Consider the following 22503-nt stretch of genomic DNA (forward strand, 5'->3'; position numbering starts at 1 on the left):
TTGACAGCAAACAGAATAATATATTACCTTTTTGTTGCTCTTTTTTGTATTGCATAATTTATAATTGCATCTAATATTAATAAATTAAGAATCTTAGATGCATAAATCTATAATTAAGTTGTAAATTGTGCAGAAATAAGAAAAAACTATGGAAAAACACAAAAATAGTCATTTATAGAGTTTAAAGGGATAGTTCACCCAAAAATGAAAATTCTGTCATCATTTACATCATGTCGTTCCAAACCTGTATGAGTTGCTTTCTTATGTTGGACACAAAAGAAGATATTTTGAAGATTGCTGGTAATTAAACAGTTGGTGGTTGCCATTGACTTCCATAGTTTTTATTTTCCTACTATGGAAGTCAATGGCAACCACCAACTTTTTGATTACCAGCGATCTTCCAAATATCTTCTTTCATAAGAAAGCAACTCATACAGGTTTGGAACAACATGAGGGTGAGTAAATGATGATATAATTTTCATTTTTGGGTGAACTATCCCTTTAACATTTAATACACACACACACACATTAAAAATAGTGTGTATAAACAATTTTCAATCAGTAATTACTAGTAAATTTCACAATTACTTACAAAGAAATGCCAAGTATAGGAAAGTAACATGTTGATTTAAAACAAAATTTAAAGTAGAAAAACTGAAATAGTATTTTCTTGTAAGATGTACTGTATACTCCACTAATCTTCAGTACAACTTTGAAAAATAATTATTAATAGTGTATTGCTGTATTCCTGCTGTAAAATCAGCTTTGCCATCACAGGAATCAATAACATTTTCAAATGTATTCAGATAGAAAACAGTTCTTTTGAACTGTAGTAATATTTCACAGCATTATTGTTTTTATTGTATTTTGGACATGTAAATAGGGTATGTAAATGAATGTGCCGAACTGTGTATAATGGAACACAAAGTTGGGCAGTCTCATGTGTCCCTCTTCTCACATACACACACAGGACTCATGTACAGTGACAGAGACAGAGTAAAAAGCTGTGTGGTGGCCTTTTAAAGTGTCAGCTGATGATTTAGGATCAGTCTGAGGAAAGGAAAGGACTCTGCTCTCTTTAAGGCCATGGTCCGTCACACTACACACTCTCACTCTGCTGAGACACACACTCTGCAGAGATATGTGTACTCTTAAACACTTGCACACACTGCGATGGGAGCGACAGGCGAGAGAGAGTTTGAACAGGGGGCAAAATCCATAACCAGACTCGCACTGGTCCATTCGAGCCGTCGCTCCACATTCATCTGCAGTCAAAAGAGAACCGTCACACCTTTGATCCCCTCTTCCACTGAGCACAATGCTTAATTGCACTAGTGGGAGTGGGAGGAATCGAACGAAATGTGCACGTACATACACACACACACACACACACACACACACGTGGGCGTTCATGCCCTCGGTCGACACCGGGATGACGCGTGCACGTGTTGGAGATGAGGGGTGACAAGACAGGAAGGCAATAAGACTTATAATTGATTATTCAGGATCTCAAAAGTCAAATATAGAACACGTGCACACACAACTTACAGTAATCACCACACACACACACACCTGTCATGAATTCCCAATAGAGTCCCTGGCCTCCTATTGAACGGCTATGTGTTTACAGAGAAAGGCTTCCCATTGGTTTTCTGATCAATGGGATTATATTTCTTATAAAGGAGGGATGAGAGGATATGTCTGTATGGAGGAAAAGCGAGAGAGTGAATGAGGGATGAAGGAGCAGAGAGGCATGAGAGAACATATAAGGTGAGGAAATTTCCCATGTATGCATGCTGACTGGAGTGCAAGACAAGAAAGTATTGATTTATCTTCCTCTCTTCATTTCTGTCTCCTTTCACTCAGCACTTTTTTCTTTTCTCGTTATGCTTCCATTTTTCATCTTTTCTGACAATTCTGTCATCATTTACGGATGCTCACACAGGCGTCATAGTCCAGAAGGTGACTAAAGTGGTCACACATGCAACAAAAAAACAAAACAAGAATGATTTGACTTTAACTTGAAATCTTTAAAATAAAAAATTAATTATTTAAATTCTAGCATTGGTGACAGTCTGGAAAATGTTTGCCGAACAAAGCACAAGTCATGTGAAAAATAATAAAAGGGCCTCAGATAACCACACCCATGGTGATCTATACTCTTATTTTTTCATTGTTAGTCATAACTGTCAATTACCATCTGCCATGTGACTTTTGCTCAGGAGGTTTTGTGTGACATTTTGTGTGCTGTGTAACCTTTTGCTCTCTCTCTCTCATAAAAAAATAAGCTCTTAAGCAACAACCATTCTATGAATCATAAGCTATGTTATTTTACCCAAGATTATATTTCCTTGAATTGTACATCGCTTGAAAACCACAGTATAAATGTGTCTACATTCAATAAACTTTGAAGACTCTGAGGACACTGTCCCTTGTGAGGAGTTCTTCCCGTGATCACGAGAAACCAGAATCAAACACCACAAACAACAAACAACTGACTCTTATGAACAGGCTCTTTGTAGTGAATCAGTCAAAAACCACTTTTTAAACAGCTGGCCAATTTGAATCAAACTCACTCACTCACTTTTATTGTATGGAAAAGAGCAGCATGGACATTCTGCTAGATAGCTCCTTTGTGTTCTAAGAAAGAATGTTTGTGAGTAAATGATGACAAATTTTTCATTTTTTGTTGAACTATCCCTTTAAGTAAAGTTTTAGTGTTTACTTTATAAATGCTGTAGAGGACAGCATAATAGCCACGGTAACACAAAGAAACTGTCCTCCTGACAAACCAAGAAGAGCAACGCTGACAGAAGAACAAACGGAAGAGACGAATAGGATGGAAACAATAGTATGATAACTGCCCTGGCTTTAAAGAAAAGAGAGACTAGAGCCAATTTTTGGGGAGCAATCAGAGGTAGCAGAGCCAAGACATGACAGAATCTTACAGAAAGAGAGAATGAGAAGACAAACAGGAACCGTAGAAGACATTTTAAAGATAAATGGAATGAGGGAGATAGGGACCTGTGGAACCACGCACACACAAAAAAGAAAGAAAAAAGACAGTTGTCCCAAATATGACAACTAAACTACATAAACAGTAGACATGAGCAAGCATGACTGAAGCACAGAATTATTTCCATACCAAAGAAAGAAAGAAAGAAAGACCATGTCTTGTGAAATACAAAACGTGTGACAAGACTAAGAAAAATGTTTGTTGGCAAAATTTGCATTTTACTGAATTAAACGGATACATTTATGAAGCAATAGATTCCACAAGAGATATAAATTTTTAATTATAGAACTAATAAAAAATGAAGATATATTGAAATCACACACGGCAGCCTCCCATCATAATTCTCGCTGCATATTTGAAACCTACTTTAACCTTTTAATCAATTTTCCAGTTTGATTTATTCAGATAAATTACTCATCTTTAACCCCCTTCAATTATTTATTTATTTATGAAATATTTGAAATTCATATGATGAAACATCATGGTTTTCCTGCTTTCGGCAGGATTTAAACTAGTCATACCAAAAATTGTGCAAGTTCTGGACTATCCAATAAAACTCTGCATACCTTCAAGGGTTCAGTCTTCTGTCTGTTTGACAAGTGAGTTTAAATCATTCCTGCAGGTTGCAGCCTCGCTCTTGCTACCTAGAGAGGACGCAAATGTATTCATGTCGCACGCCACCCTATCGATTACCGGGCTGCAGAGGAATTAAAGGGCACACCGCACAAATCATCATTAAACAAAAGATAAATATTCACACATTCCCAGCCCCAGCCCCTCACTGAATCTCTGGAAACACTCTTTATCTCGGCTAATCTGAATTTGGGGATGCGGTAACATGCCCGGTCAAATGAAAGCATCAGAGATACACGACACACACAAAATGCCCACACACACACACAAAACATGCACCTCAAGCGCTCTCAAAATGTGATTAATGCCTAAGATTTGGAGGAGAATAAACAGAAATATATTAGTCGGGCGTGAAACAACAAATACGTAGCTTGAGCACCTGTCCTTTTTTCTATTACATTTTTCTCTCATCCCCACATCACTGTCTTTTTTCTCCCTCATTCGCCTCTCATCTGTGGAGTGGCAGCATATATAATCCCTCTGTAATGGACGTTTAATATTTACACGTTTGGTGTAATCACTTAAATGCCTGTTTTACCATGGCCTTGTTTAGGTAGTTGGAGGGCATCTGACAGCCTATTCATCACAAAGTGAGCGTGCGGAACCTCTCGCCCCCCTTAACAATCAATCAACTGACAACTCCAACCCCCTACACACACACACACACACACAGCCTGACTGTGCGTAATCACTTCTGTTTGCATAACCCCCCACACACACTTACACACAAACCCAAGAACGATAGCTATTAGTCCCTATACCTGTGAATAGCTCCATAGGCTCTAGGGATTAATCTTTAGCCCTTCAGACGCACGGCAGTTCTATGCATTTAGAGAGCCTCCATTGGCTCGGGTAATGGGATGTGGACTTTACACTGAAATACATCTAATCATAAGGTTAGCTTTTGATTTCCTTTGAAAGGATTCAGCCGATGCTGAATTACCTTGGCTGGTGGAGAGAATGTGAATCAAGCGTTTTATTGGATAGCTTTAGTTGCACTACTTCCAAAAAGTCGCGTTGAGCTTTTCTTGGTTTACTGTAAAGACAGGAAAAATAAATCAATGGCTTATGGGGACTACTACGAAGCAGCATTTACAGTATAAACAGATTGATTCATTATAATTCATATTAACGCATCTCAATGGCTACATTATATCTTGAAATGTACTTTTAGCAAAGCATTAAAAAGTAAATGTAAAATGTAATGTAAAATGGTTCATAATTAGAAGAGGATTAATGGGGTGAATAGGTGTATATTTGCCGCCCCCTGTTGGAAAATTAATGAGGGCCCTGAACTTTCAGTCAGATGTGAGTGCATTCTGAATGTATTTCTGCACATTCCTGCCAAGTCTCTAGGTGTGTGAGTGAGTTTAAGAATGTGCTGGAATGAAGGGGAAATGCCTGTACATGCAGTGGGAATCGCAACACTCTCAGTTTTGTCAGCTGTAAGGGAGCGGCTGTGTGCTTTCGCTCTCTTGCTTCATCGGACCATGACATGTTCAATCACACACTGTGTCACTCTTAGGAGAGAGATGCTCTAACATGCTTTGATAATATGTACTGTAGTGCAAATATTACACAAGTGTGCTATAATCTCTCATTGCCCTTGCACCCTGTTTTTAAGCCTTCTATCATTCTGTATCACTTTTCACAAAGGTTTTAGGCGTTGGTGGATTTGGTACTTTTCATCATTCATTTTAAGTTCAATATTTGCGCTGTAACCAACAAGGCATCTCTCATTATGTCATGTTTTCATTAGCACTGAGTCCATAATCTACCTACTAAAATATGAATTGTTGCAGAATTAGTCATTTGTTTGTTTTCGTTGCAAGATGCCTCTTGTCATGATGTAGTTTTCTGGGCATTTTTATTGGCTGTGTGCCCATGAATTCTGTAAATGGTGCTTTGTGGATGAAGATTTATGCAATCAGTTAGTCAGTCTAACTGCGTCAACTCCCATCAAACTCTCCCACAAATGTTTCTGCCGTTATTTTTTTTTTCCTGTCAGCATTGGAGGGAAAAGAAGGGGACACGCCTGTGTTTGTCAAGCAGGTGTTTGTGTGTCTACTAGTGTTTCTGTCATTCACCCACCACTTTGTTCATCTACGCTGAAACAGAGGAGCAGCAAACCCTCAATTCTCTCAGCAGCAGCAATCTCTCTTACTAGCAGGTAACTTTCAGGTACTTCTTAACCAGTTCCATGTGTGCGCTACAAAAACAAAAGGTAAAAAAGCTTTTACCTCAAATACAGAAATGAGCATTAACTCTTAATTCATCTGCATTTTAACGATGGTGAAAAGTCTCGTTGCTTGTGTCTGCTGGTGCATGTCATGAGTCTCAGTTCACTGCTTCACTGTTTGTCTCTGCTAACAGTTTAGTTCTCTGAGCCATATGGAGCCCGCAAGTGGCTTTCCATATTCTGCCGTGCTGTCAGGCCTGTTATTAGAGATCTTTTAGCGCCTGTGCTAAAACTGTAGAAAACACTCATCTGTCTACCTGCTGTCACATTTACCGGCTAGTTTCTGACAAGAAGACAGATTAGGCTATGCCTTGATTTGTGTGTAAATGTTGAGCTGCATGTCAATCAAATGTATTTGATTAGAATGCTGGGTTTGCTATACAATCCATTTGCTTTAAAAGAATAATTATGTAGCAGAATATCCAAGTTGCATTTTTAAATACAATGTAAGTGAACAGTGACGACAGCTGGTCTTCATCCACTTTCATTGTATAGGGGAAAAAAAGCATATATATACATATTTTTTACATGCACTGTCCCTTTAGTACTTTGCTGAAAGCAATTTCCTTTTCAAAATAATTTTTCCTCTTTCATGACCCCCACAGAAGCAGTGCCAACATGCAGAACGCAGAAGCCGTGTCAGCAACTATAAACACTAATAGGAACTGTACAGTGGAGATCACCAATGTTAGCAGCACTTACTGCCTTATCAATCCAAAGTAAGGAGAAAATTACATTTACAATTATTTAAATGAAGTTACTGGCAAAATCTGTTTAGTGAGTGATAAAACTCTTTAAAAATGCTGTTAAAAATTAAGAGTAGTGACTTTAAGAGTTATATTTTGGTAAATTGTACACTGTAAAAAACTACTTAACATGTATAACATGTAAAAATGAAGTTGAAATTGGTTAAAGCTGCAGTCCGTAAGTTTTGCCTCTTTGTTGCCATCTCTGTTTGAAAACCTGGAATTCCAGCTGTTTGCGGAATTATCTAGCTCACGTGGGTTGTGAGTCGGCACTGCTCCAGCGAGGATGAATCTAATGTTTTGAAGAGCATGTATGGCAGTCAGTCACCGCATCGGTGTGGCTACTATAACGTTACTTAGGAATCACAGATTCTCGCCTATGTCTTGGAATATGACCCAAATATGTATTTTCACCGTATATTGTCATCTGAACAAGTCTGCAATGTTTGTTCTGACCAACTGAGGAAAAAAGCATTACAATAAATAACGCTATATGGTGATTTAATCTAAAGATCGGTTAGCTCATATCACATCAAACCGTTCAAATTATTATTGTTATACTTTATTCTCAATTTATTAATGTTAACAACATCAACATTGCGTGACTATGAGTATAGTGTGTATTAGCGAGTAGATTTCAGTTTCTGTACTACAGTCTAAACTCTAATTGTCATACCATTCGAATTTCATATTAAGAAATTATTTTAACCCAAAAAGCAAATTATGCTCCCTTCGAACTGGTTTTCTTTAAAATACACATCTTGGGTAATCCCAGGCTATCTGTAATCAGAAGCACATTTAAAACGGCAATATAATTTAATTTCATTCACATGTGTTTCATAAACACATAATCCTTTATGGATTACAATCCACCATCAAAATGATACATTTAATTATTCTGGCTGCTGTGAGAAAAGGCTATAAACGATCAGCCACCTGCAGGATCCTCACATGCGATAGCCTAATAGCCGGGACAACTTCTTTATGTTTACAGACGTGACGTAATGACGCAGTGCCATGCTCAAATTTCCCACGAAAACCTTCCCGTACCACTCAAATTAGAAAACATTATTATAAGCTGACTTTTGTGAATCGGGCTAAAGTAAGGCGATAGTTTTGAACACTGGCTGGTTATGTACTTGCTCAAATATTGATTTCAGATCATTTTTAACCAAAAAAAAAGTTACATACTGCAGCTTTAAATTATTTTGATGAGTTAAAGTAATGAAAAAACATTACTATGACTTGCTGATCACATAATTTTTGGGCAAATTCCTTTTATTTACTCAATGTTATTTATTGTAGTTGTACATATCTTTAAAATATTATTGACCAATGTCAACTATAATCTTCTCTCAGAGTGTACATGTCCAGTGGGTTCAGTTACCATCCACCTCAACCCACCATCCGCACCACCAAGACCGAGGTTTGCTCATTCACTAAGGATGACAACACTGCCACCGGAGCTGTGGGCATCTTGACCTATGACCTCTTCCACATGCAGAACCGTATGTGCACTGAGCGTATGGCCGTTCTGTTCTCTATCCCCTTCGACTACCACCTCTACAAGAATGTGATGGGCATCGGGTTGTTTGAGAGCAGCCGTGGATGTGACAAGGCCCTGTACAAGCACATGTATGAGGGGAAGGACTTCAGCCAGTTCACCCGTGCAGATGCGGGGGGAACTGGAATCATCCACAAAGGAAAGAAAATAGATTTAAGGGCCACCATGTCTACTGTGGGCAAGGCTATTATTAAGCTAGAGGTCTATGACAAGATGGGCTAAACAATAAACACATTTTGTCTGACAGTAACACATATGAATAAAATACTTTTTCCATATACTTTTTATAATCTTAAACATCATACGCATATTAAATGTCATAATGCACAGGCCATTGTGCTTTCAAATGTTGATGCAACTTTTTGATGTCTGTATTAATACCTGCATTCATGCTGCCCAGTTTTCTGATTGTAAATCTCAAAATGTGTCTAAATAAAAAGACTGTTTTGAATACTTATGTTTGGTTCTGTGTCTGCACTACATATACATAAATACATACATATACATATATATATATATATATATATATATATATATATATAAATACATATAAATATATATATATATATATATATACACAGTGAGGTGATATTTTGGCTGACGCTTCTATTTAAAGAAACTTGTTGCACTCATAAAATATACATTAGTATACATCAATTCATAAATATATTTAATAAAGTATACATACATTTATGCACTCCCGGGGAATCAAGTCCATAAACATGTTATTGCTGTAGCATCATGCTCTACAAGCTGCCCTTTGCTTTTCACATACATTTCTTATAATAAACATCAAATGAAATGTAATATTAAGCAATTTTAAATCATGAACCATGAACAAATGTTAACTTATATGAGCAATATCACATGAGTAGATGTGCAACATGGCTGTATATTGGCATGGCTGTGATTTTCAAACAGACGTTATCTTTATTAACAAACCACATATTTGAAATCTAAACAAGTACATTCTCACCTAAAAACTCTTAAAACTACATTCTGTGGCACAAAAAAAGTATTCTTTTTAAAATTATGAAATGAAGTCGGCACCAATAGCCTGGTTAGTGCATCGACATACAGCGTAACTGCGCTCACGGTGACCCGAGTTCGATTCCCATCTCGAGTGCTTTCCTGTCGTCTCGTCTCTATTGTCCTATCTATAAAAAATGCAAAAAAAAAAAGCCCATAAAAATATCTAAAATAAAATATGAAAGGAAGTGAGCATATTTCTAGGCTCATTCTGTCATTATTCAAAACACATAACAGAACAAACATTCCCATCCAAACTGTTTCAAAATACTATTGTTAGTGTACTAAACACTACAAAGACTAATTATTACTAATTATCAGGAAACCGCACCTAAAACGTATTCCTGTAAATGTTGCCATACCTACTTGTTTGAATCTGAGCTTGCATAACCCCTTAAAAATTTAGTAATTTCCGAGACAGATCTGTACATGCAACTTCACTGTTCTGGTCTAACAAATCTATAACAACCAGTTTTGGGTGTGGAACTGTTCCAAGCATTTTCCCACCAATGTCACTGATGCCTCTTGAGCTGTTATGTGTGTGAGAGTGTGTCTCCATGTTTGTGTAAAGAGGGTGTACACTAAATTTGAGTAAGCATGCTTTTGCAGGTGGGTATGTACTGTTCTTGTTGCTGATCATGAAGACTTGGAAAGGGACAAAGTAAAAACGCAGTGACTCTTTCAGAACGCACTGTTACTGAGCAACACACACACTCCGGAGTACCACAGCGGTAAGACTTCATTCTCCTACTTAATAATCAAAACTAAATGCTAATGTATACTTTTATTTCCATATTAAAATTATAACATAGCAAGATAGTTTATTCAGTTATGGACACTTGAGCAACTCTATTTCACACTCTTTGCTTCTTTTAAAAGCAGTGCACCAGTTTTGGGTGTGGAACTGTTCCAAGCATTTTCCCACCAATGTCACTGATGCCTCTTGAGCTGTTATGTGTGTGAGAGTGTGTCTCCATGTTTGTGTAAAGAGGGTGTACACTAAATTTGAGTAAGCATGCTTTTGCAGGTGGGTATGTACTGTTCTTGTTGCTGATCATGAAGACTTGGAAAGGGACAAAGTAAAAACGCAGTGTCTCTTTCAGAACGCACTGTTACTGAGCAACACACACACTCCGGAGTACCACAGCGGTAAGACTTCATTCTCCTACTTAATAATCAAAACTAAATGCTAATGTATATTTTTATTTCCATATTAAAATTATAACATAGCAAGATAGTTTATTCAGTTATGGACACTTGAGCAACTCTATTTCACACTCTTTGCTTCTTTTAAAAGCAGTGCATTATAAAATTGAAGATTGCTAGATGCACAATGGTTTTTGAAGTGGGGTCTCTGCGTGTAATTACTGTGACCCTGTTTATTCACTAGTTAACATTGACAATGGTAATAAAAGAGGGGCAGAAGTGAACTTGCGAAGAGCTATGTGAACTTAATCTAATGCTTCTATGTTTTATATTTAAGTGTATGCACAGACCAGACAGTACAGAATCTTTTTCAGTAATAAGACCTGAATTTAACACTGATTCAGCACAGCAGTTTAAATAGAGGACGATTAACTTATGACAGCAAACGTTTTATCACAGAAAAGTTATTGTATTTTCGCTGCTGCCCTGCAGTGTAAACAAAACTGCATTTCCACTGCTTTTTACTTTGAGGTACAGACTTCTTTTCTCACACCATCCCTCTCCTCTCTACTTCTCTCCGTTTCAGCCGTCAATCAGATCTATCGTGAACCATCATGACTGAGTCTGCTGAGGCTGCCGCTGCCAACGTGAGCAGCAAGAGACACGCCACCATAGAGATCACCAACCTGACGAACAACTACTGCCTCCTCAACCCAAAGTGAGACTACAACCAGAAGCAAAACTAATGTTAAACCAAGCGTTCAAAACTAAAACTTTGTATCTAAACTTCTATATCTGTAACATGTATGTATCCATTTAAGGAAAGAAGTATAAAATGTATTAAGATGGAAATTCTGTTATCATTTATTCACCCTCATGTCTTTCCAAACCTGTATGACTTACCTTCTTCTAAGGAAATGTTTTTTTTTTTTTGCATGAAATGTTATTTTGGACCCCATTTACTGTACTTTCATTTAATTGTATGGGCAAAAATAACAATTCTTTAAAATATCATTAGTGTTCCAATGAAGAAAGAAGGCATACGTGTGGAACAACATTATGGTGAAAAAACGATTACAGAATTTGAATTTGGGGTGGTGAACTAAAATGTGCATTTTGTGTAGCAATAAATGTGTGCATGCTTGTGTATGATTCATGCATATAAATCCCACAGGATCTATCTTGAGAGTGGTGAAACCTCCAATCCACCTCAGCCGACAGTGCGCCCCCTCAAGACCGAAGTCTGCACCTTCAGCAAGACCAGTGCTCAGGCCACCGGCAGCGTAGGGGTTATGACCTACGACCTGTTCGAGCGAAGCAGAAATGACTACATTGAGACCCTGGCCGTCATGTTTTCTGTCCCCTGGGACTACAATCTGTATAAGAATTGGTTTGCACTAGGCATCTACCCGAAAGGAAAGGAGTGTGACCAGGCCCTTTATAAAGAAATGTACTATCAAAAGAACCCACAGGGCTTTGTGAGGGAGGAGGCCAATGGGTCAGGCATTAACTTTGAGGGAAAATCTCTGGACGTAAGGGCCACCATGTGTCCTTTAGGCAGGGCTATCATAAAACTGGAGGTGTGGGACAAGCTGCTGGCTCCTTTGAGTCAGCAGGTTTGCTAAACATATAAACCAGTCTGCCATTTTACCAAATCAAAATAATATAGTAACTTTTTTTACATGCCCTTATATGTTATCACCTGTATCAAAAATGTTTGCTTACACATTTACCAGTGTAATGAATCTAGCACCATTTCTTTTTTAGCTTCCTTGCCAGCTCTTTAGGGTAATTTGAACTCTGTAAAATGATCTGAGAGTGTTTAAACTGGATCTAATACCTCTGTAATATCCCACACTTTAAACTGTTTGCTTTTTCTGTCAGAAGAACGCCTCAGATGTGTGTTTACCGTCTGCTTATGCTTCCTGCAGGCTAAATCCACTATCATATCAGGCAGCCATTGTGTTGTTATTCAGTCGAACCATCTTCTTGGTGATTCTTTTGCTCCCTCATCAGGGCAGAGATCCCTGTGAACAATAAATACTATCTGTACTGACTGCCACTGCTGAGGTATTTTCAAATAAATATGTATCTGCAATTTCGTAGTAATTCCTCTGCCTTTTTACTGAGCCTTGAAGGCTTGGTGCTGTATGTATTGGTGTATTCAAAATCTCGAATGAGAACCGAGGTTGTTTGCCGTAAGCTGGAAATGGTCCTGTGTAAATATTTTGCAATATGTATTTGGAAATTCCTAATGCCTAAAGAGGGCAGCTGAACCATGGGAACCGAAAGACAGAGACGAAGATATAAAGAATGAATCACAGCATCAAAGAACTGGCAGAGCACATTTTACATCTTTAAACTCCTCTTGTCCTGAATAACTCCTTCAGTAGGCACTGAATAATGTCTCTCCAGCTTACTCAATACTCACAGTTCCCAATCAGAAACATCAATGCTAATTTATCATTAAGAAATGGAACTGTAATTGGAAAATTAAAGGTTTTACAAGCAACTATTACTACTTGCCCAAATCCGGACAGAACCGATATCGATTTAACACACTTAAACTTAACAATTTAACAATTGATTTAACAAACCAGTCATCAAGGTCAAAGAGCAAAATTTGTAGAGAGCACACCTCAGAAGACTGCAGCACTATTACCAACATCAAAAATAAAAACAAGTCTGTTCTAAAACCTTAATTCAATGGAGTAAATTGCTTCTCAATCCATTCTTAATACTACAGCCCCACTATCACCAAATAAGAGCAATGACCAAAGGTTTATTTCTCTATGTGCTGTGACATTTGCATGGAAAGCCATACATAATACAGGCTAAACGTCAGTTTTTTAACAGATATCCCTGGAGCATTATTGCACAATGTAATAGGATGGTGGAGAACTGCTGTAAACAGATGGCAAGTGCTTTTCTGATGCTACAGTGGGTATCTTAAGTTAGGTGTGTGGATTTCCCTCATACTTGAGCTTGAAGCAGTATTCTTTTCTTTCCCTGGTGTATTTATTTTGCACTGCGAGGGAAATATTCCCCATTTTGCTTACGCTGTTGTGTATTTGTGCATTTGAGCGTGTGTATGCATGTCTGTGCACGCCACTGGGAAATGGCAATTAATATTGACACACATGCCAAATAAATTTGCACCTGTACTTAAAGGTGTGCAATCTTAAAATATGTTTTAGCATATTTAAACTGAGCTAGATCAAAGTTCACAGAGTTCACACTTTTTCCCAAAAAGTCTAAACGCTACTGTTCTGTGCAAACATTGCTGTTTGTTTGAGACAAGGAGTCAAGTTTTGGCTGGTTATCTTCAAACGAGTCTCTGCTGGTAGATGTCATTACGATAGTAAATAGATGCCAAAAAGCATCTTTCTTTCTTTTTTCCATTGACGGGCATTCAAAAATAAATTTTCAGAAAATACGGACAAAAACAAGCAACACATGAATTGGAAATATTCCATTATATTACAGTATATATTTTTGGAGGGCTCTTAGGCTGGTTATCTTCAAACGAGTCTCTGCTGGTAGATGTCATTACGCCAGTAAATAGATGCCAAAAAGCATCTTTCTTTCTTTTTTCCATTGACGGGCATTCAAAAATAAATTTTCAGAAAATACGGACAAAAACAAGCAACACATGAATTGGAAATATTCCATTATATTACAGTATATATTTTTGGAGGGCTCTTAAAGGTGTGAAATTTTGTTTGTGACTATTTTTCTGTCTGCTCTGGGAACCAAAATTGTTTCCCATTTCTATTTTTGATTTCCATTTGGAGGACAAGCTGTTTGGTCACTAGAGCTCTCACAAGGAGAAGTGGTCATTTGTGAAAGGACACACATAAAGTAAACCATCTGAGGAGGGAATTGGGCAAAGGTTGTCCTAAAATGTGGGAAGTGCAAGAGTTAGAGCTAATTTGAGGGTTTTCACTTTTCAGATCAGTGCACAAGATCAGTAATGAACTGATTCAACTGCAGAAGGTGCAGTGATGTGAATTCAAGATCATAGTAGTGTCTTAGTCCATTTTGTTGTGTCAAAGTCGAGTCCAAGTCTTTAACCAATCGAGTTGGAGTTGGAGAAGTTTACTAATGTCTTATCTTAAATTTATGTTGTTAAATATTACATCTTTCATGTTATACATAACCTGGACTTGACTGTACTCAGAATGATTTAGTCCGAAATGTCAAGAGTCCATGTCAAGTTTGAGTACAAATTTACCAGAAAGCATGACAAGTATAAGTTCATTCATAACTGACCCTTTGCAAACACCCGCCCTCCTTAGTTACTGTTGCTGAGTCCGACAAGCCATGCACTCTCACACCACACATCATGTTCTCATGCAGTGAAAAATACATTGCGGAGCAAAGAGAAAACTGACAACACACCGACAGACAAGACAGAGCAGGTAACTTTTGGTATGAAACAATGTCTCAGCTTTCAAATTGTAATTTTCTAAGAAATTCAAACAATAAAATCCATTTTGTGGCTCTTCAATGTGTCGTTTCAGATCACTGTAGCACCTCAGTTCAAGCGGCATTAGGACCCATCATGTCTTCCTCTTTACTAGTAATAGCACAAAATAAACCTGAACGAACATCAGAAGCTATCTTGTTTTAACCGTGGAAAGACATCAATGCACACCACTTTTCAAGCTCAAGTCCACCAAAGTTAATCTCCTCTCCTGTCTGGTTTGCTTGTTGGAGAAAATGGCAGATTCTGAGTTATGATTGGTCAGATCGCCTGTCAATCAAATGCCCAGCGAAGGGTTAATGGGACTCAAGTCCGGACTTGATTCAGAGTCCGACATTGAGTACCCCAACTCTGGATCACAGTGAGAAGTCCAAGAAGTCACCTTACTCGATATCAGTGAGATGTTAATTGTTATGTAATCTGACGCTTAAATGCTCAAGCTCTTAAAAGGTAGGGTGACCATACGTGCCATTTTCCCAGGACGCGTCCTGGCCAGGATTTCTATATTGCCTAAAATATCTAGGTTTTGGCTTTGTTTGCGTGTGCAGACCGATCGGTGTATGACATCAAAATACCTTGAGAGCATTTTGAAAGCATAAGGAACTGTCTGTATGGTATTTTGATGTCATACACCGATCTGTCTGCACACGCAAACAAAGCCAAAACCAAGATATTTTAGGCAATATAGAAATCCTGGCCAGGACGCGTCCTGGGAAAATAGCACGTATGGTCACCCTATTAAAAGGTGAATAAATTCAGATTGGCGGTCAATGCTTTTGTTGTTCATCCATTGGAAAAAATAGTTCCGAAAGGGATTCCATTGATATCATTCCTCTGTGCCTTTGTCATTACAGCTGAGGTTTGGACTTCCCCGTTCTCACATAATGAGAATGATTATTAAAACTTTATAGTCATAGTCATCTTCCTATGAACAGGCCTCGACACTGCATTCAAAATACACATTTTATTACATTCCCTGGGAATCTAAACTCAAAAATGGTTAAACCATTCAACATTTTTTTAGCAGAAACTTCCACAAGGCCGGTTGCACAAGAAAAATGCATTTCATTTTGAGTCTGAAAATAGATCAATATTGGTAAATCACAATTCAATGGCGTTTACTGCTGCTATTTGCTAGAGGCCCTATGCTCCTTCGTGGAGTCAGCAGAATAAGAAGATTTGCTGTGTGAGAGTGCCACTGTGTGGAGGGATGAGGTAAAGTGACTCATGCAATATGCTATGAGCTGTTAAGAGCCATGTATAAGATAAAAATAAATACAATTAATTTCATCTAAATAAAATGGACAGGAAAGCTTTCAGTTTAACATTCAACTATCTTTTGCTCACAAAAGGGAAGAGTAAAAGAGAAAAAGACAGAAGCGAGTCAATGTGTGTGTGTACTTGTGTTTGCTTTAAAAAATTTTAACCGCATATTTGAACTGTGCTTCAGTTTTTCAGTGGTTCTTGGGCAGCAGGCCTCCATACTGTTCTCTGATCTCAGCGATGGCAGCATTCAGACGCGCTGTAGGTGCTGTGTCAACCCCCACCAGCAGACGCCCACTCGGTTGTGTCCAGAATGACAGCATCTCCTACACAAACAAGAATATCAACAAATCCAGCAGAGTACCATCTACCATGTTCCAGATATACATGCGCTGTACAATACAGCAAAATAAATTATCTGTTCCATTGCTTCATACACTACGGTGACGCATTGCTGCCGCACACATATTATTTTTTCCACTCAATTATGTCGTAATAACGAGATGTTTTCTCGTTAAAACGACAGCTTTTCTCGTTAAAACGACAGCTTTTCTCGTTAAAACGACAGCTTTTCTCGTTAAAACGACAGCTTTTCTCGTTAAAACGACAGCTTTTCTCGTTAAAACGACAGCTTTTCTCGTTAAAACGACAGCTTTTCTCGTTAAAACGACAGCTTTTCTCGTTAAAACGACAGCTTTTCTCGTTAAAACGACAGCTTTTCTCGTTAAAACGACAGCTTTTCTCGTTAAAACGACAGCTTTTCTCGTTAAAACGACAGCTTTTCTCGTTAAAACGACAGCTTTTCTCGTTAAAACGACAGCTTTTCTCGTTAAAACGACAGCTTTTCTCGTTAAAACGACAGCTTTTCTCGTTAAAACGACAGCTTTTCTCGTTAAAACGACAGCTTTTCTCGTTAAAACGACAGCTTTTCTCGTTAAAACGACAGCTTTTCTCGTTAAAACGACAGCTTTTCTCGTTAAAACGACAGCTTTTCTCGTTAAAACGACAGCTTTTCTCGTTAAAACGACAGCTTTTCTCGTTAAAACGACATCTTTTCAACGCCATCTTTTCTCGTAATAACGACATCTTTTCTCGTTAAAACAACAGCTTTTCTCGTAATAACGACATCTTTTCAAGTAATAACGACATCTTTTCTCGTTAAAACAACAGCTTTTCTCGTAATAACGACATCTTTTCTCGTTAAAACAACAGCTTTTCTCGTAATAACGACATCTTTTCAAAGAAAATCTCTTTTATTTCTTTTTTCGTATTTCGGTCGTTTTAACGAGAAAAGATGTCGTTTTAACGAGAAAACATCTTATAATATGTGTGCGGCAGCAATGCGTCACCGTAATACACATCTTGTTTTCACCAACAGAATAGTAAATCTGTGACTCCTCATTCTCTATACTATTATTAAAAGATTAGTAGCTTTAACAACAACAACAAAAAATTATAGCATTAGGCTACTTGTTGGTTAAGCATTTAGACTACCAACAAAGTTTGGGCACGTACACAGGAGTCAGCTACAACCCCACAAGGAACTAAATAATTGGCATGTACCTGTATTATTCGGCATATTGAATTACTTATTTATTCAATCGTTTTAACACGTGACTTGTTATAGTACAAAACAAGTCACGTGTTAAAACGATTGCCTAAATTGTTATTTATTCAATATATATTTTATAATATACAATAAATTCCATATATTTATTTCATATATCAGCTCAGTTTTATTTTACATTTGGTGAGACATTTGCGAAATAAATGTCTTACCTAAGCGCGAAGGTAAAGTTTATCATAACACCAGTCATTGACGCAATATTCAAGCGCCGTCTACAGTGTTTAGTAAACGTTATGCGTGCGATGCCGCCCACCTAGATCCTTTCAGTGACATTTATCGATTTTTCCGTTATCAAAAACAATTGCAAACATGCACAGGTTTGTCAGACCTCAGCTTTTGCTTCGTGATTCTAAACAGCCATTATTACCGACAGCGGGTCAACTTTGTACAAATCACAAATGTAAGTGTTACCGAGACAGTTTCATAACTGCCCTTATGACTAACGTTACACATTACATTACATTTCTTTGTATAGAAATTACACCCACAAACTCGTAGTTTTCAGAATTTCTACTTGAAATGCAGACCAAATGAACTTGCATGTTTACAATGTATGTTATATTTATGTTTGCCAAATTGTGCGATATTTGGCAAATGTGTGATGTTTATTATGGTAGATATTTATTTTTATAATGTCATTTCTTGTATATATAATATATTTAAGTGCTCAGAGCTTCTGTATATTAAAACAAACTGCATGTGTGTTTGTGTGAACACACCAAGAATGTTCTTTCTGTGGCAAGTTACTCGCTTACCATTGCTTGTTTGTGTGACTTTCAGCTGTTGTGTCCTGTATAAGGGGATATGTTGTATTGCCTCCCACCAATGATGAAGAAGAAAAAGCCATGCTTCACAGGATGATGAGAGTGGACCATGCAGGAGAATATGGTGCCAACCGAATCTATGCTGGTCAGATGGCTGTTCTTGGCCATACACAAATCAGTCCACTCATTCAGGTATCACTCCATAAACCAAAACTGGCAATTATTACACAAAGATTACCATTTCCCTATATCACATTTGGGAGGGTTGTTATATAAGTTTGTTTAGAAAGAACAGTGTTCAGTGAGGTCTGATGTAATATGGAACTAGGCATTCAATGTGATGATATATCAATTAAGGAAATGTGGGATCAAGAGAAGCAGCACCTGAGAAAGTTTAATGAGATACTGGCTGAGAACAGAGTGCGTCCGACCCTCTTGCTTCCGCTGTGGAACATAGCAGGATTTGCTCTTGGTAAGTGTGACCTTTACAGTATTTATATATATATACAGTATATATATGTGTGTGTGTGTGTGTGTGTGTGTGTGTGTTCAGTTGTTCAGTTATTTCACTTTAATTGCATAGAAAAGGACCTTTAGTGTAAAATTACTGAATCTAAACATAGGAGCCTGATAAAAATGCTAATTTTGCATGAAAATTTCAGACGGCACTTAGAGACTTTTGCATATATATATGCAAATATATATATTAGGGCTGTCAGTTTAGTTATGAAAAATAACGTGATTAAAATATTTTAATGCAGTTAACACACTGTCCCCGCCCCCAGATCTGTACGTCATCTTACATTTCATACAGTTGACAATTATGATGCAGGGCAATAACTTCATAAATGCAATTATGGCCTAAAATTCAAGATATTGGGGCAAAAATGCTCCTGTATGAGTTTTTGTCTCCTATTTATATCATGATAAGCGATATCACACAAGCAGCAAGAGCAATATTACACGAGAGCAAATGTGTCCGGATACCACGAGAGCAAATGTGATTTTACACAACGGTTCAGTAAATAATAAGTTAATATTGTGTTCTTTTTTAAACACAATATTGTCTGTTTTTGCTCCGTTTTGCCAACAAAAATATTACTTAAAAAAGCCACAGCAGAATTGTTGTGCGTCTCCGAGCAACACAGCAGTGTTTAGTTTCTGAATGAATCCGCGTTTTGAACGAATCGCGTGAATCAATTATTCAAAGACCCATTCGTAGAGAGAGCCGTTTACCTCATTCCTGAATGAATCAGCCGTTTGAACGAATCGAATGAAAGACTCATAAAGGCATTTACCGCCACCTGCTGGCAGTTTTAGTTTCTTATTTAGAGTATTATTTCATTAAAAAAAGAAAAGATAGGGAAAAAAATCTTTAAAGGGGTCATATGATGCGATTTCAATTTTTCCTTTCTCTTTGGAGTGTTACAAGCTCTTGGTGCATAAAGAAGATCAGTAAAGTTTAGGGATGCACCGATATGAAAATTTTGGCCGATACCGATAACCGATTATTCTTTATTTTTGCAACTTCGCGCTGTGGATCGCCGGATCGGCTTTCACCGTGGACGAAGCGGAGTCCAGCCCGGAGTCGTCACATGTGGTTGCCGCAGGCATCACAATATTTTGAGGGGCGTAACATTTCTGTCGCACGCTTGAGGTATTCAGCCAATCACAACGCACTGGATAGCTGGCCAATCAGAGCACACCTCGCTTTTTCAGACCGATGAGCTTTGTAAAAATCAACACGTTTCAGAAAGGCGGGGCATAGAGGAGAAACAATAATGTACAGTATGTGGAAAAGAATGTGTTTTTTTAACCTTAAACCGCATAAACACATTTCATTACACCAAATACACAAAAGAATGTTCTTTTTAGCAGCATCATATGACCCCTTTAAAGGAATAGTTCACCCCAAAAAAACTTTAATAATGCCATCATTTACTCAAACCTGAATGACTTACTTTAATTTTGTGGAGAATAAAAGAAGGTATTTTGAAGACTGTTGGTAACAAAGCTGTTTTGGTTACCAATGACTTCCACTGCATGAACGAAACTAAAACAGATGTTACTCAAATTATCTTCTTTTATGTTTCATAGTTTATGTTGAATAAATAAAATATTCCTTTCTAAAGCTACAATCTATAATGTCTACTTAATTTTTTCTCATTTAACACAAAAATAGCATTAAATAATCTTTTGGGGGTATTTTCACTGCCAAATGTAATTTGAGATTAATTAGATTAATTAATCGACAAATGTAATTAATTAGATTAAACATTTTAATCGACTGACAGCCCTAATATATATATAATGTTTCTCAAGAATGCAGAAAAAAACATATGGGCTGTATAAAGTTCCCCTTGTTATAGAAAACCTGTAAATATTAGGGTAGAAAAATATTAATTTTAAAGCATGGAAAAGTTATAGAAATTAAAGGAGTAGTTCACCCAAAACAAAATGTACTCACCCTGAGGCCATCCAAGATGTGTTTGTTTCTTCATCTGAACAGATTTTAAGAAATTTAGCATTAAATCACTTGCTCGCTTGTCCAAACAAAATATCTTAATGATGGATTGGTTTCCCACAAACATGCAGCACTGCAGTGGAGTCGTGTGGATTTCTTGTGAATTATTGTGATGCTTTTATTAGCTTTTTGGACTCTCATTCTTACGGCACCCATTCACTGCAAAGGATGCATTAGTGAGCAAGTGATATAATGCTAAATTTATCAAAATAGATTTCTATTCCTTTACTATTCCTTTAACAAAATGCTTAACTGAAATTGCTTCTTTAGGTGGAGTCTCTATGCATTGATTTTTAAAAATTCTTCTTCATTCCGTGAATAAAAATCACAGACAACTGGAAAAGTCATGGAAAATCATTGGTCAAACGATGTGAAACTCCAGTGTCTACTCGGGTTATTTGTAACTAAAAAGAGTCTTTATTGAATTTAAAATAAAATATAGCATATCTGAAATTTACACGTCTGGTGTGTGAAACGTCTGTTTTTTGGACAGGTGCTGGCTCTGCTCTCTTGGGAAAGGAAGGGGCGATGGCCTGCACTGTGGCTGTAGAGGAGAGTATCTCAGAGCACTACAACAGTCAGATCAGAACTCTAATGGAGAAAGATCCTGAGAAGTACACCGAACTGCTGCAGGTGTGTACAAGCCTTAAATGGCGGACTTCAAACTTCACACACAAAGAAACTGTAGAATTATTATGAGATCTTATGTATTAGAGGATTTAAACTTGAATTTAAAATTTAAACTTCTTTAATATCGCTAAAATATTGCAAGTTCTTCTTTTCACTCATGCAGATTATGTAATTCATGTTAATATTATGAATGTTATTCACAAAAAAAAATTTTGTCAGCTGATTAAAGAATTTCGGGACGATGAAATGGAGCACCATGACACTGGACTGGAGCATGATGCTGAATCCGTAAGTCTGAATTATTGCCATGACAGAATGTCTTGCATGAACTACAATATTAAGATCCAAATCCTCAATAACAGTAATCATTTAAATACTTGTTTTTCAAGAGCCACAGAGATGTTTTTGCTCTGCCATTTTATGTTTTTCTGACACATGATGCATCTTTATTGCAGGTGCCTGGATATCAGCTGATGAAAGCAATCATACAGGCGGGCTGCAAAGCTGCAATCTGTGTCTCAGAGCGTCTCTAAATATTTTCAGAGTATTTAAAAGTTACCCGAATACCAAAACATTGCTCTGTTTGTTTGAGCATCCCATCCTGCCCAACACAGTAATATAGACTCAGCCAACGTTTAGGCTGGGACGTTTTCTTTGTGTGACCAGTAGGAGGAATATTTATAAAGCCTGTGTTAAAAATATATATTTTTTATGGTTTCAATGTAGTGGCACTACTGTTGTAGAAATTACATATTTCATCTGTAATGACGTGTTTCTCACAGCAGTATAAATATATTTAAAATCTATTTATTGCGATTTTATACATGGCCAAAGTG

General features: G+C 37.3%; 3 protein-coding genes across 5 annotated transcripts; all 3 read left to right on the top strand.

Annotated features, from left to right (window-relative positions):
- The first annotated feature begins 5584 nt into the window (after window positions 1-5584).
- LOC107583052 (bryoporin) lies at window positions 5585-8651 on the top strand. Of its 2 annotated transcripts, none has more exons than XM_016269139.1 (3): window positions 5585-5873; window positions 6494-6607; window positions 7994-8651. In XM_016269139.1, exons 2-3 carry the CDS (start codon window positions 6507-6509, stop codon window positions 8418-8420), a joined length of 528 nt encoding a protein of 175 aa, XP_016124625.1. In that variant the 5' UTR covers window positions 5585-5873; window positions 6494-6506; the 3' UTR covers window positions 8421-8651. The 2 variants fall into 2 exon arrangements, with proteins under 2 accessions (XP_016124625.1, XP_016124624.1); XM_016269138.1 differs by having other exon boundaries at window positions 5589-5819.
- Window positions 8652-9739: 1088 nt separating this feature from the next.
- apnl (actinoporin-like protein) lies at window positions 9740-12430 on the top strand. 2 transcript variants are annotated; one of them, XM_016269137.1, is made up of 3 exons: window positions 9740-9958; window positions 10960-11091; window positions 11548-12430. In XM_016269137.1, exons 2-3 carry the CDS (start codon window positions 10988-10990, stop codon window positions 11996-11998), a joined length of 555 nt encoding a protein of 184 aa, XP_016124623.1. In that variant the 5' UTR covers window positions 9740-9958; window positions 10960-10987; the 3' UTR covers window positions 11999-12430. The 2 variants fall into 2 exon arrangements, with proteins under 2 accessions (XP_016124623.1, XP_016124622.1); XM_016269136.1 differs by lacking the exon at window positions 9740-9958 and adding an exon at window positions 10159-10376.
- A 5525-nt stretch (window positions 12431-17955) lies between these two features.
- On the top strand, window positions 17956-22417 carry LOC107583049 (5-demethoxyubiquinone hydroxylase, mitochondrial-like). Its single transcript, XM_016269133.1, has 6 exons — window positions 17956-18149; window positions 18530-18705; window positions 18871-18985; window positions 21531-21670; window positions 21887-21955; window positions 22123-22417. Exons 1-6 carry the CDS (start codon window positions 18059-18061, stop codon window positions 22198-22200), a joined length of 669 nt encoding a protein of 222 aa, XP_016124619.1. The 5' UTR covers window positions 17956-18058; the 3' UTR covers window positions 22201-22417.
- The last annotated feature ends 86 nt before the right edge of the window (window positions 22418-22503 follow it).

The sequence above is a fragment of the Sinocyclocheilus grahami genome, unplaced genomic scaffold, assembly GCF_001515645.1.
Source record: "Sinocyclocheilus grahami isolate Dianchi unplaced genomic scaffold, SAMN03320097.WGS_v1.1 scaffold49.1, whole genome shotgun sequence".
Taxonomy (NCBI): Eukaryota; Metazoa; Chordata; class Actinopteri; order Cypriniformes; family Cyprinidae; genus Sinocyclocheilus; species Sinocyclocheilus grahami.